Raw genomic sequence first — 14668 nt, 5'->3', positions numbered from 1 at the left:
TCACCACAAGCCTTTACAACATCAGGGTAGCCGATGGCCCACTCAAATGATTCATCGGTTGCTTCGTCGCCCATACCAACAAGTGAGCCAATTACTAGCAACGGAGTACCCGCGAAGCTTGGTAAATCCTTTGTCTCGTGTGCACTCAATCTGATCCTCTATGTGTGCCACTAGATGATTATTATCTGCCAGAATTCGAACCACTGACCGTTGGTCTTTTGAAAGCATGTAGCAATATAATTTGGGAAAAGTTTCCCATCAACCGGTAGATTATAGGCACTGCGTCCGTTGTCTCGTACATTTACCACCTGTCCTTATCCTTATCCCCTCTTCATGCTTCTTGTCCATTTGTTATTTTCTACTTCCTCTCTCAATCTCGCTCACACCCTCTCGCCTGCAGCCGTGCTCCAGGACCGCCACCGCCCGGTGATCATCGGAGGACGCTGCTGGCCGTCCTTTCTCCTCTCCTCCTTTTACTCTCCTAGCGCTCCCTATGCCCGCAGTCATGGCCGCCGCTCGAGCATGCAAGTTCGAGCTCCACTCCGGCCACCATCGGTCCAGCTGTGCCGCCTCGGCCTCCCCTCTCGCCCTTCGTCGTCACTTCAGTTGGAGATGCTTTTAATTTTTATACTTTTCGCAACAAGGGCCTTGTTGCATAAATCCTCCCACAACATCATCTCTGTTTCAGAAATTCCTCAATATACAGCGCAGACAACATGATCATTTTCAGTGAATTTTTTTCTGCAACATGATTCATGTTGGAAATGTCCTCCCGCAACATCATCTATGTTGCAAAAAAGCCGAAAGACAAAAATAGTAATTCTGCAACACCACCACTGTTGCAAAAGTCCTCCCATAACATCATTTATGTTGCACAAAAAGGTGAAAGACACAAAAAAATCTGCAACACCACCTCTATTGCAAAAGTCCTCCCGCAGCATCATCTATGTTGCAAAAAAGGTGGAAGACAAAAATAATAATTCTTCAACACCACCTCTGTTGCAAAAGTCCTCCGACAACATCATCTATGTTGCAAAAAAGGTGAAGATAAAATCAAATTTCTGGCGAAAATGATGCTTTGCTGGTTTCGCAACAAAGCAACTATTGTAGCGCGAGCTCTGCAACATCTACCTTGTTGCAATTCTTGACAAACCTCATTGTCGAGATCCGGCGGCTATTTTGTGGCTCAATCCAGCGGCGTAGGAGGCGGTGGATGTTTTCAATAAATCCACCGGCGGACGCGTAGCGTCGCCCATATAATTTACAGAATTTGGAGGAGGTAGCAATATATTCGATGGTAGAGCAGAGAAGCATCGTGCACGTCGGTGTAACACTACATGTTTTTGTTGTAATAATACTTAATACTAACAGGAAGTATGATAAAAATTTTGGAACATTAATTTCGGATCTATGACCAGGTTTATATAGCCGTCAGGAATAGTCTTCAAACAAGGAATAGTCTTGCCCACGAATTTCTTTTCCGGATGCTCTGTTTTAGGAAACCACACCCTTCGTTGAACCAAACACATTACGTAATCACCCAATCCCCAGCCTAACACAATGCATTCTGATTACAGAAAATGTTACCTGTCGTGAACCAAATGCCTCTTATATGTTTTCATCGTAATACTAACAGGAAGTATGCTAGAAATTTCGGAACATTAATTTGTTGAGACAAGGAATAGTCTTGCCCACGAACTGCACGTTTATTCTCTTGTAGATAGAGATAGAAGGGACATGCCAATTCTCTCTCTATATATAATCGATCCATCGCATGCAGTGGTAGTGCAATACACATAAGCCTAAAACCCAAGCAGCACATGTCGGGCAGTCTGCTCCCTGCGGCTCCGGCCATGCCTTGGGTTGTTCTCGTGGCCGTGGCCGTGGGCATGTTAGCTGCGTGGTTAATCCATTTGGTCATGAGATGGAACATGGGTCCACGATGCAGCGCAGGGGCACTGCTGCCGCCGGGGTCAAGGGGTCTCCCGCTCCTCGGGGAGACGCTCGAGTTCTTTGCCCGGAACCCATCGCTGGAGCTCAGCCCCTTCTTGAAGCGACGCCTGGATAGGTACTTAAGTAGTGATCTAAACGATCTTATATTTCTTTATAGAGGGAGTACTATACAATCTTCTTCTTCTTTGGCTGGGAAATTACTATCCAATCTAGGCGTGCATGGATGCATGGATTACGTACGTAATCATCATATATATGCTCCCACGTACGTTACTGTTAGGTGTAGTTAAATAGAACCATGTAAATACCCTCTCTAGCTTATTTAAAGGGTGTGTTAAAAAAACTTATTTAAATGGTTGACGGATTTTACTCATCCATGACGACCCATGCATGCACACGCCTAGATTGGATATTATTGTTCTCCAAAGTAATAAGTTTTCTTTTGGCACTCCGCAGAAACATTGCCTTCCCGTTAAGAAAAATCTTTTACAGAAAAATAAATAAATAAAAGACATGATGTACAAATATGTGGCCGTGTTTTTGTGACAAAACATCCCAATAACCCCTTGTGAATTAATCAACACACCAACAACCCCTGGATTAGCACGGCTCTTTGGAGGGTCGGGTGAAAAGTCATGCCCCACTGGATGATATGTCGTCAAATGCACCATGGGCTGACATCCATGTATGTCATTCCTCTTCACATGAAATGCATCATGACTGCTCTCACTTCCAGAACCCTAGAACATGCACTAGGTGTAGCAGCAGCATGTGCGAAATGCATGGCACCAGATGCTCCACCATAACCGTGCGGGGGCACTGGTTTAACTGTCATGGTACAGTTGTTGCAGTGAGACACCTGATTTAGATGAGGTCCTCATGTCTCGACATATGCATCGAGCAAACAACATCAAAATGAAGTAAAACATAGAAGTATATGGTTATCTTCACATATGTCTTCGTGGATCAAGTAGAAGAAATAGAAAGATAGATAGACACAGAAGATCAAAGGGCGATTCTTTAACCATCGCAAAAGTATGTGCACTCGCAGAAAAAGTGTTCCGCAATGTTTGCACAATACTTTGAACAAAACTTCTTCTTTTTGAAATAAACATAGAACATACGCAGGCGTTCACATATGCGCACATACACTCACCCCTATGAACGCACATGCACACCCTGCGACTATGAGCATCTCTGAAAGACTGAGCTGACAAGTCTTCAGATTGACTAAGTCACCACAGCCTAATTAAGAGACTGGAAAACTAATTATTTTGATTTTTCTAGCTAGGTTTATTCATAACATCAAAGCCATACTCCATCGATACAATGTGCTCAACTTGTCTTGGCCTCAATAAACTAGCAACTCAAGCGATATCTCATAAATCCTACATGTACTTGATCTCAAACCTTAGACTAAAAAATATCAATATCCATACACAGAAAATCGTAACTAAAGATGTGATGAATTTGGTCTGTAATTTGGAAAAATCACCAAATTAATGAACTAAGAGAGGTACATGTTTAATATAGACCGTGTCTGATTGTTTCATAACCATATTTGGCAATGTTTTTCTGCCAAACTGTAGTTGACTAGCAAGTCAAGAAATCATGGTCAAGAAATTGCTCGCCACAAGTTCCAAGCTATTTTTTTGGCAAATGAGTATATGAAGAGTGTAACAATTAGTTAAGGAAGCAAAACAAGCCACAATTATGATAGTGAAACAAATAATAGCCTATTAGTGCACACATACACTCTACCTGGCAAAGTTTGACAAGATGTGGCTTTGAACCAAACTTGTTCTTACCAAATATTAACTCTACCTGGAGCAATTCTTATATAGCAAAAAAATACTCAATAATTACTTAATTAGTGAATCCAAAATTTAGAATATTTTCTTACTCCAACAATTTATCCAATTCGTGGTATGTTTGGACATTCCTATTTTTTGTCAAGCACAATAAAGCTGCATTCCAGGGGGTAAGTTTCAATAGTATTTTCTTTCTTTGAGGATGAAGTTGCCATGTAGCTAGTGTAGTATGAATATGTGCTATAAAAAAGCATTCACCACCCTTCACTATGTGCAAATAGCGAGGAGGTGTTGCAAGCTCATCACTCACCATCCATTGCAGGAAGACGATTATACAATGGCACTATTTTTTAACCCCTTCCTTTCTAGTTTATTAGGCTCATCAAAAAAATATGGAAGTTCTAGTGGTAAGGCAAGCAATAACTCATATCCCTTTTTTATTTAATTACTTGCTTTGGAAATATGCAATCATCAATTACAAGTTGTTGTTTTTAATCTAATTCTTGCTCTCAATATGGTATTAACTAAAAACATCCAATGCATCAAGGAGGGTGATTAATACATGTAATTTAACACGTGGTATAGCATTTAATTAGACTCTCCTTGATCACAGTGATTTATGGGTCGAGTCCCATAAACTAGAAACGAGAGCATATGAGCTTATCCTGGGCAGGAGAAACATTATTATATGTTGATAAAACACAAAATAATTTTAGAAATACAATGAAGTGTCATTTTTTATACACAAAGAAGAGTCACTAGTCGTATGATATCATTCCATAAAGGCAATCTTATTGGAATGTTGATCTATTTAGATGGACGAACTGACCAGGCGATGTATGCACAATCAAACTAAATTCACGACTGCTATAATTTCAGGTACGGTCCAATTTTTAGGACAAATTTGATTGGTGAAGACCTCATTGTCTCCATGGATCCAGAGTTGAACAACTTAGTGTTCCAAAAGGAGGAGAAGCTATTCCAAATTTGGTATCCGGAGTCAATCATGAGAATCATGGGAGCCGACTGCATTATTGCGACACTTGGGACCTTCCACAAGCACCTCAGGACTCTGGTACTTCGGCTCTTTGGCCCAGAAAATCTCAGGCTAGTTCTGCTCCATGAAGTGCAGCAGACGGCCCAGGCTAGTCTACTCTCCTGGCTTGATCATCCTAGCATCGAAGTGAAAGAGGCAATCTCTAGTGTATGTCCTTGTATCAGCCTCTACCTATGTTAATGGTGTTGTGGTTTAAGCTAAACAACTTGATTAATTAGAATATACTACAAGTTATTATTGTTTAATAAGCAAAGCTTATATATACATGAGGGTTAAAGCAGCTCCAAAATTTCCTTATCGTAGATGATATTCAGCATCACGGCAAGGCGATTAATCAGCTATGACTCCTCAAGATCGGATGGGAAGTTGTGGAAGCAATTCGATGCATTTCTTCAAGGACTACTAGCATTTCCACTTTACGTTCCCGGCACAGCATTCTACAAATGTATGCAGGTAATTAGGGACAACTACCACGCTCATATTTCCTCATATCATAACATAAATAAATAAATCCATATGAACAATTCTACTAATAGACACTCTCGTCCATTTGGACTGGATCCCCCAGTACATTCTAGTATAAAACAATATGTCGGTACAATTGCACCCAATAGTATTCCCACAAGACAACAATTGCACCTAGTGGTAAGGAAATAGTGTGTATATATAGCCTAACTAATTGGGATCACATGGTGCTTAGGCATGTGATTTTACACAAGAAATTCAAACTATATTTTTTACACTATTAAAAATCATTTTCTTATATATATGATTTCCTCGTTGCCTAGGGCCGGAAGAATGTCATGAAGATTTTGCAGGAAATGCTAAATGAGAGGAAGAAGGAAACACATCGGGAGAGTGTTGACTTTATCGATCTCTTGATCAACGATATGAAGGAGAAGAACACTATAATGAATGAGAAAATTGCATTGGATTTGCTCTTCTTATTATTGTTCGCAGGCTTTGAAACCACGTCATCTGGTATAACTGCGGCACTCAAGTTTCTAGCCGATGATCCTAAGGCGTTGCAGGAACTAATAGTAGGTGTCGACAAAGAGAAGACGCCACTTCAGTGTTTTTATCACCAGTTTAAAAAGGATATTTCTCTATAGACATACACAGTAGAATTCTTCAACCACGCTAGTAGACACACACCTACGTATGTGCATTCTGTTACACACAATATACTAATTTAGCGTTTATACTTCTGTACATGGTTATTAAACATATATACATGATTATCCATATATGAAATATCCATCTTACTCTTGGTTGTAGTTATACCTCTGTCTCATATGCCACCAACAAGTAGTCACAACTAAGTGGTATTGTATATTCCTATTACTACCAATCTACCACTAGATACCCAGTTATGTCCAAAATCCTTAGGTCATGTGAAATATATGTGGATATAACTACATCTAATAATACCAATAGGACTTCTTGTCCATATATATAGACAATTAATTAAGTCGGGCACAATTGAAGAAAATAGTTATATATGAAATCAGGTAACTTATGTACACAAATGACTAACTAAGCTAGATTTATATTTTCCAGGAGGAGCACAACAACATTCGGAAAAGAAGGATTGATCCTGACTCTGAAATCACATGGGAGGAATACAAGTCCATGAAATTTACATCTCATGTATATAGTTTGTCTCTCTTTGGCCTATCTTTTTCATGACATCAACCATACACACATGATGTAAACTGGACCATTCTTATTGTGTAATTAGTGACATGAGCACTTCTACAAGTTGTATTATTTCATCAGCTTCGTTCTTATTTGTAGGTCATACATGAGGCATTAAGGCTGGCTAACATTGCTCCCTTAATGTTTAGAAAAGCAATAGAGGAAGTTCATATTAAAGGTGAGAAGATTGTTCAAAGACATGAGACATGTAGGACAATAGGATATTCTATATAGGAATAGGATTTTCTACAAGTGCTTGCCACAGAACTAGTTAAGGGTTTCAACGGTGCAAAAGTTCTCAAAATTTTTGAAAAAAAATACTGAACCGACACACCTATAATATAACATGATCCAACGGAGGGATTAAAAAAATATGACTGTATGTGTCCTGGACAAAAAAACAAATAGTTCAGTATATATTTATGTCGCAGTGAGCTGAAATGCTTATTATTTTTGCCGAGGACACATAGATGCATATTTTGTCAATCCCTCCGTCGGATCATCTTATTACATTAGAGAGATGCTCCCATATTTATTTCATATTGTTTGATAACTTTTAAACTGTTAAAAGTTTAGTGACCCTTAACTAGTTCTGTGGCAAGCTATGGTAGACACAGTTTTACCATAGATATGGGAGCATCTCTCTAATGGTAGACACATGTAATATGTTTGTGCGTGTATAGGGAGTGTGTGCACCCTCCTTGTAATCAGAAATTGGGGGAGAGAGACTATATATTGTAGCTATAACACTTTAACTAAATGTCTTAATATGTCTTCTATATATGCTCATGATTTCTGTAGGTTACACTCTCCCAAAAGGATCAAAGATCATGGTTAATCCTTCTAGCATTCATTTGGATCCTACGGTTTACAAGGATCCCACTGTGTTCAATCCCTGGAGGTGGAAGGTTTGTCAAATTTATCAATTTCGAAGGGATATTCCTTGTTATTCTAGTAAACCAGTGCATATGTTTTTACTATAAAGCAACACAATCTGGTTGAATGATATACGACTTTTCTAAAGTATATGATATTTTATCACAATGTGTAATAGATATTAATGTGATTTTAATTTTTTAGTTAACATGCATCGACGACATAGCTGAAAATCTATATATTATGAGAAAATAGTAGCTCAAAACCTTTCTAATAAAGGAAAAGTAGCTCATGACCTGTAGCCTTCAAACTAAGTAAAGTTTATCCTTTTGAAGAAAAATATTTAGGCATGGAGGGTACTGGAAATATTTTTCAGGAAGGAATTACAATATAAAAAACAATTTTTCGACAAGGAACTAAAATATTGCAGAATACATGGCTAGTTATAATGTTTGGTTCTTTTATCCCAAATATTTTTCTTGGCAAAGCGTTAAAAAGGAGAGTTCTAGGAAAATTTCAAACAAAAGGGGGAGTATTTATTGTAGCAAAAAACAACTCTCTCTAAAACTTGTGACAACTTTGTACACAGGATACTACTGAACCAGCTGGTGGCTCCTCAAAGGAGTTCATGGCCTTTGGAGGCGGGCTACGATTATGTGTTGGTGCCGACTTTGCTAAGCTACAAATGGCCATCTTCCTGCATTGCTTAGTCACCAAATATAGGTGAATTGCTTTTTCATCTACTCAAAATATTAATTATTAGTATTGATTGCTTCTTATTTAACAATAGGCATGTGAGTGCTTAATCATGTAGTTCTAGATTTCTGCTTGCATCCAATGGAGCATCCTTATTATTGTTGGTAACATGAGAAGTAGGAGAGTGAATTTAACTTCAACGGAACAATTATGTTGTATAAACCCATTTTTATATATTTCCTTAATAGGCTTATATTATTTGTATGACTGACAATTGCAGAAATAGAAGATGGATCTTGTTTGTTGTCATTATATCCTACATGGAAGTTTCTATTTCTGTAAAATGCATTTTCTACCACCGCTTGCTCCAAAATTTATGGCTTGGTCATAACTGTGTAGTCGAATTTCTATCATTGAACACTAATTGGTAAAAATCATTTGTATTTGATTAAATAAAACATATGATAAGTATTCATATAACATAGTTTAACAATATAATTTTATAATCATTTAAATGCATGTTCGTAAGAAATCAACTATCAAAGTTGCTAGCGCCAATAGAATCCTAAGCACGAATTGTTATACATGCAAGTTTATTAGCAGATAACTAGTTTTTAAGATTAGTGCTACATCCATGGATGTAATTAACATGGATCGTCTTAAATGTGTTCACTACAAAAAATACAATATAGTACAAAAGTATAATATTGTACATAGATCTTGACTCTCTGAATTTTAAACTTGTTTTTTCCTTGTACAGTTGGACAGCGGTCAAGGGAGGAACCATGGCGCTTTCTCCTGGACTACAGTTTCCTGATGGTTTTCACATACAACTTGTCCCAAAAGCTTGATGCGTGGATGTCAATGCTTCAATACGTTCAAGACCTCTTAGCCTCTGGAGGATTCACAATATAGTCGTTTATACAGATCTCTAGTATGCTATCATGTCCATGTGTGGCTATGGATTAGAATAATAATGTATAAACATTGGTCAAACCATTATTTGTTTCAAAAGCTTATTTATAGTGAAGTGCATGTGCGGTTTCTGCTTGCTCTTCCGTAGAAGCGTTGGATACTCCCAAGTGTAAGCGGTGAGTGTGGTCGCAACGCTGGTGATGGCGATAACAGTGCTAGTGAACTGAGGTTCTCCTATTCAGTTCGAACAGTGCCCTCGCTATCTCTGTATATTCAACTCGTTGTGAGCTGAGGCTTTGCAGAACTGTTGTACTGACCAGTGTGTTGACTCCACTGGTGGGGACAATCAGTGTGTTGATCTTATCATTAAGTCAGAACATGCTAAATGTCACCAAAGAGAATGCCAACGTGCGGTTTTTGATTGACCCAGAGAGCCTATCATCAAGTCAAAGCGATTGGGTAAAATACCCCAAGAAAGTACAGTAGCATTTTCTACTTGGCAAATAATACGAGAAAAGGTGCCACCTTTTCCAATGATCATTTTGTAGTATGTCAATGTGTTGCTTTGGAGCATGCCATGAGAAAGAAAGAAAGGAAAACAGACGCTTAATTTACAACCCAACACAGTGCTCGCACAGACTAACTGTTTTTACATGGCCCTCCAATTTGTATACCTAAATAAATAAATATTCCTGCACGTTCTGAGTTGGTACCATGACAAACCAACATTTGTATACAAAGAAACTCCGAGGGCAACACCGAGTGATAATAAAGTTCACCAACGTGGCTACATCCCCGGGACATGACTACCGAGCGCTCCCCCTCATGTACTAAATCACATGATACAGATTGACAATAAGCCCTCCAAGGCCACTAGACAACGCTCCGCATGCCGCGGGACAGCCGGTCCAGGCACCCTTGCCATGGGTGCCTTGACCGGCCCTCTCATTCTCTTTGTCTTGGCCTACAACATTATTTTACACTGTATGAACTTTTTTTTTAAATGGGACGAGCATAATATTTTAAATGCATGAATAGATTGTTAAATGTCACAATCATTTTGTGGATGAACCGATTTTTTTTAAAACAAATCCTGAACATTTAATATATTATACATATATATTTTTACAAACAATGACATGAACATATTTTCGAACTCATGAATATTTTTTTTCGAAATGTCGAGAACATTTTATTCTATGCTGTTTTTCTTCAAATTACGTGAGCATTTTTTATATTGTATTAATTTAAAAAAAATTCAAAAAACATATTTTTGCACCACGTGGTTGTTTTAATGTCACCAACATTTTTTTTAATATACATTGAACATTTTGTAATAAATGTGAAACATTTAGCAAATAACATTGTTCAAATACACGTTGCATGCTGTACATTTTTTGATATATGCTGAAAAAATTTCAATGCATGATGAGCATTTACAAAATACATGTTTGAACTTTTTTTTGATATATGTTAAACATTTTTCAAATATACGCTGAACATTTTTTGAATTCATGTGAAACATGTTTTTGAATGGTACAAACATTTTTATTAACAATGCACAGTGAACACTTTTAAAAACTTAACTAATGAAGTGTTGAATATATATCTAGAATATTTCCAAAATACAAACCAAAGAAGAAAAGAGAAAAGGAACGAAACATAGGAGAAGAGAATAAAGAACGAACAGACAGCTGAGCCAGTACTGTGCCGGCCCAATAGTAGCGAGGTGAGGCCAACCCTGACGCGAGAAAAAGCGCTGCCCAATAGACAGCTGAGCCAGTACTGTTCCGGCCCAATAGACAGCTACGCCTCGCTTACTGCGAGACGGACGTTCGCCTCGCCCTAACAATGGTATGTAGCTTGCAATCCAGTAACTGTCATTAGTTTTTTTAATTTTTGCGGGGAAGTAACTGTCGTTAGTTAGTTCCATTTGCTTTTATCTTTTTCTTTTGTCCCTTTATCCCCTCAAAAAAGATATTTCAAAAATTACTTAGTTAAATGTTCAAGAAAATTAACCGTTGCATTAAAATAATTCATGAAACGTAATAATGTTTCCACTTAATTTAAAAAGCTGTTCATACTACCTTTCAAACAAATATTAGTTATACTCTAAAAATGTTCACATGTTCAAAAATATGTTCATGACATATTTTTTAAATACTCATGAAAATGTACAACTTTGTTCGAGTGTTTGTAAATAATGTCCGCACCATACAAAAACTATTCATGTCATTGAAAAAATAGTCATGCATTTAAAAATATGTTACATGACATTTTTTAAATGTTCATTAAATATAAATATTATTAGAGATGCGAGACTGGCCTCGGGGAGGACGTCGAAGCCAATAACGTGGAGGTACCCGTCTCCGGCACGGCCGAAGAAGCCGACGACGCTGCCGTTGTTGAGCACGGGCAGGCCGGCCACACCCTAAGGGAAGAGGCCGTAGGTGGCCTGGCCTGGTTGCTCACAAATTTGAGCGAGGATTTCTCAAGAAAAAAAGAACAAATTTGAGCGAGGTGGGTGATGCATTGCTCAATCCAATCCTTCTCGGACATTATCCACCCGCGACTGCTTTCTCTCTCGCAGCTCTTTCATAGCAATGGCCTTTATGTTTTTTTTTAAAAAGGAGGTTAAGTTCCCCGGCCTCTGCATCAATCGATGCATGCAGCCATCTTTATTACTTATTCAACAAAGGTCTGACAAGAACTTACATCAAGCCATCCGAAGCCACCACTCACACCTACAAATGCGATAATGTGGAGTGCTCTCACTCCTCATATCTAAAACTAGTGTCGTCGCCGATCCATCCACATAACATATCAGAATCAACAGCCGGTGCAGCAGACCTAGAGCGTACACCACATGCACACGTTTTAGAAGCTGCTATCATCATCGAACCGCTGGCCCATCTTCAGGAGAGAGATCTGCATCATCCTTGCTAGTCCGGCCATCCGTCGATGCCACCATGGCACCCAACAGCACCCCCTCCCTATGCTCGTCCATCTGTCGTGCGTAGCACCTGCCGAACAGGCATGACAAAGCGTAGCACCTGTCAGCCAGGCATGACTTGACAACGTGCTGCCCGATTACTTCGTGTGCCTCTACGTCGTCTCTTTTCTTTGTATAAGCAACAGAGCCAGGTAGGCAAAAATACTTGGCCACAGATCACCCTTCACATGCATATACCAAAGAAATACACTTCCGGCTCTCGGCGGGTGATTTCGCCAATACTGAGAAGGGAGAGAGAAGAACGAGAAGAGAAGAAAAAAAAATTAATATAGAGAGGGATACCTTGTTGGGCCACGTTGCTGTCATGGCGCCTGGCAACAAAGTAAGCTCGGGTCTTCCTCAGTGCGCGGCAAAAAGCCATGCCGCGCGTTGAAGGTTTTATTAGACGCGTCAAGATTTTTTGTTCAAAAAAAATCAGACACGTCAAGATCGTTAGTTGCACGGTGCCAGCCGACAAGACTGAACTACTTCGCGCTAACCGCACTGGCCAGAGACGAAGCCAAAAGAGTGGTTGAGGTACCTTGTTGGGTCATATTGCTGCCACGACGCCTGTCAACAAACGTTCCTCACATCATCCTTAGTTCGCGGCGAAACACCATGCCGCATGCTGAAAGTTTTATCAGACAAGTCTGGACCGTTTAGTTGCACGGTGCCAGCCGACGAGACTGAAGGGTTTCACAGCTTCGCGCTGGCCGCGCTGGCGCGCTATACTGTTCCCACAATTAAGCTCGGTGTGGCCATGCGGACGGGACATCGGAACACCATCGATATCTCGCCCTATCGCCGAGTGTGATGGGTCGGTGACAAGGCCGACCTGGTGTAGCGACGACAGCGTTGTGCACGCCCGCTGTTGTCGCCGAAGATGTTTGAGGGCATAGCGTTGCCCCCGGTGATGTTGTTGTAGAGTTGCCGTAATGCTGACGACTGAGGGGCGAGGCCACCTTCAGTGTCAGTAGCCCGGCTCGAGGCTGGGTGTTGCCGTTGTTGACGATGCCTATGGCTTGTGGTGTTGAAGACATTGTCATGCGGGGACGGCACCTTCAACGCAAATGATCGAGGCCCTAGCGTCGCCCCCGGTGTTGTCGTTGTAGTGGAAGCGGCGAAGTGCTAACACTGAGGGGCGACGCCGCCCTCGATGTTAGCGACGTAGGTTGAAGTAGTGTGGTTGCCAACATCTTGGCGACATGGCTTGGCGCCATGTGAGGAGGCCGTTCGGCAATGGGGACCTTGGCACCCGGCCCTCCCGCCATGGGCGTTGTAGAGGTTGTCGGTGAAGAGGACATTTGAAGGGCGGTGATGCCCCTCAGCGCTCGTGGTGATGTTGAGCCAAAGGTGCATCACTAGCACACATACATGTGGGCACCGTCTCTCATCCGCGTAAAAACTTAGTCGCTCCTGCACAAAGTTAGAGGAACCAAGCGACTGGAAAGACCAAATGAAAACCAACTCACGAAGAGTAAGAGAGATAAACAAAAAAATGGTGTTTTTTTTAAAATGTTGGCTTTTCCTCTTGACACTAGCTATGAGTGTGACGTCGGAAAAGGCTGCCGAACGGCTTAGTCATCGGGAATCGTTGAAAAGCCATGTCGATCGCAACTCAATAACTTATTGCCTTCTGTGTTTGTTTGTGTGTGAATATGTGTGTATCACGGCGACGTGATTGGAATGCTTCCGAGAGGCAGCAACGAGTCGTACCCTAGCCCATCATGGCAAGGAGTAACCCCACAGCTCCACCATTCTCCCTTCCGGGCCTCAAGAACCCAGAGACTTGGGTAAGGTGTATTTAGGGTATGTGGTTTTGGGACAACGGTTTCACAGGATTCTAAAAACATGTTAGAAGAAAAATATAGAATTGAAATATCATGTCATCTTAATCCTACAGGTTTAAGAATTCTTTCAAAGAGGTATGTGTTGGGGATATAACTACTGGTATGACCCGCCAGGAGGGGCCGGGTTATAACTATGAGTGTACTCGAAGCCCAAGACCAAGGTTGAAGATGGTGGTTCAGTTAAGGGCCCAAAGCCCAGAGGCGACTTAAGGCCCATAGTGATAAACCGCCATATGTACATGACTTGTATTGTAAGGCAAGAATAGTTAAGAAACCCAACCGTACACTGTTTATGAGCCGGCCGGGACTCTGAGAGCCACTGGGCGTCAACCTCTGTATATAAAGGGATAACCCGGCGGCGGCTCAGGGCAGGTAACATCAGATTGAGAGCTAGGTCAAGCGATTCGCTCCCTGGTTATCGAGACATAAGCAATCTCACTCCAAACTGGATCGTAGGCTTTTACCTTCACCGTAAGGGGCCGAACCAGTATAATCCTCGTGTCCTTTGTCCCGATTTAACCCTATTAAGCTTCCTAGTTGCGATGGCTCCACGACTAAGTCCTTTCACGAGGACATCTGCCATGACAATTCCACGACAGTTGGCGCCCACCATGGGGCCAGCGCACGATGGATTTGAGTTCTTGAAGGGCAACTTCGAAGGGCTCAAGGGATACGCTATGGGCCGGATGACCAAGAGTCGTCGCGGCAAGCTCTACATCGACGACGCAGGCTGGGGCCCCGACGCCGACTCAGTTGAGTACAGGTACCGGGTCCCCTTCGGCGGAATCCAAGTTTTCATTGGCAAGATCGGTGAGCCGGG

At 40.9% G+C, this 14668-nt stretch overlaps 1 protein-coding gene and 1 pseudogene across 1 annotated transcript; one reads left to right on the top strand and one right to left on the bottom strand.

Moving 5' to 3' along the window:
• Positions 1 to 14668, bottom strand: part of LOC141020631 (putative disease resistance protein RGA4) — a 355307-nt pseudogene that overhangs the window by 300763 nt on the left and 39876 nt on the right.
• On the top strand, positions 1802 to 9105 carry LOC109751702 (cytochrome P450 87A3). Its single transcript, XM_020310586.4, has 9 exons — positions 1802 to 2068; positions 4644 to 4968; positions 5125 to 5274; positions 5610 to 5861; positions 6382 to 6471; positions 6619 to 6697; positions 7321 to 7427; positions 7985 to 8118; positions 8852 to 9105. The coding sequence occupies exons 1-9, from the start codon at positions 1821 to 1823 to the stop codon at positions 8940 to 8942; spliced, it is 1476 nt and encodes a 491-aa protein (XP_020166175.1). The 5' UTR covers positions 1802 to 1820; the 3' UTR covers positions 8943 to 9105.

The sequence above is a fragment of the Aegilops tauschii genome, chromosome 2 (genome assembly GCF_002575655.3).
Source record: "Aegilops tauschii subsp. strangulata cultivar AL8/78 chromosome 2, Aet v6.0, whole genome shotgun sequence".
Taxonomy (NCBI): domain Eukaryota; kingdom Viridiplantae; phylum Streptophyta; class Magnoliopsida; order Poales; family Poaceae; genus Aegilops; species Aegilops tauschii.
The sequence above is the reverse complement of the archived record's forward strand: the minus strand, read 5'-3'. Positions and strand labels throughout refer to the sequence as shown.

What these genes read in the sequence shown, in the direction of transcription:
- LOC109751702 (XM_020310586.4), top strand. Translation starts at nt 1,821, where the DNA reads ATGTCGGGCAGTCTGCTCCCTGCGGCTCCGGCCATGCCTTGGGTTGTT. An exon ending in TTGAAGCGACGCCTGGATAG is followed by an intron (nt 2,069 to 4,643) that starts GTACTTAAGTAG and finishes CTATAATTTCAG; the next exon opens with GTACGGTCCAATTTTTAGGA. An exon ending in TCAATCCCTGGAGGTGGAAG is followed by an intron (nt 7,428 to 7,984) that starts GTTTGTCAAATT and finishes CTTTGTACACAG; the next exon opens with GATACTACTGAACCAGCTGG.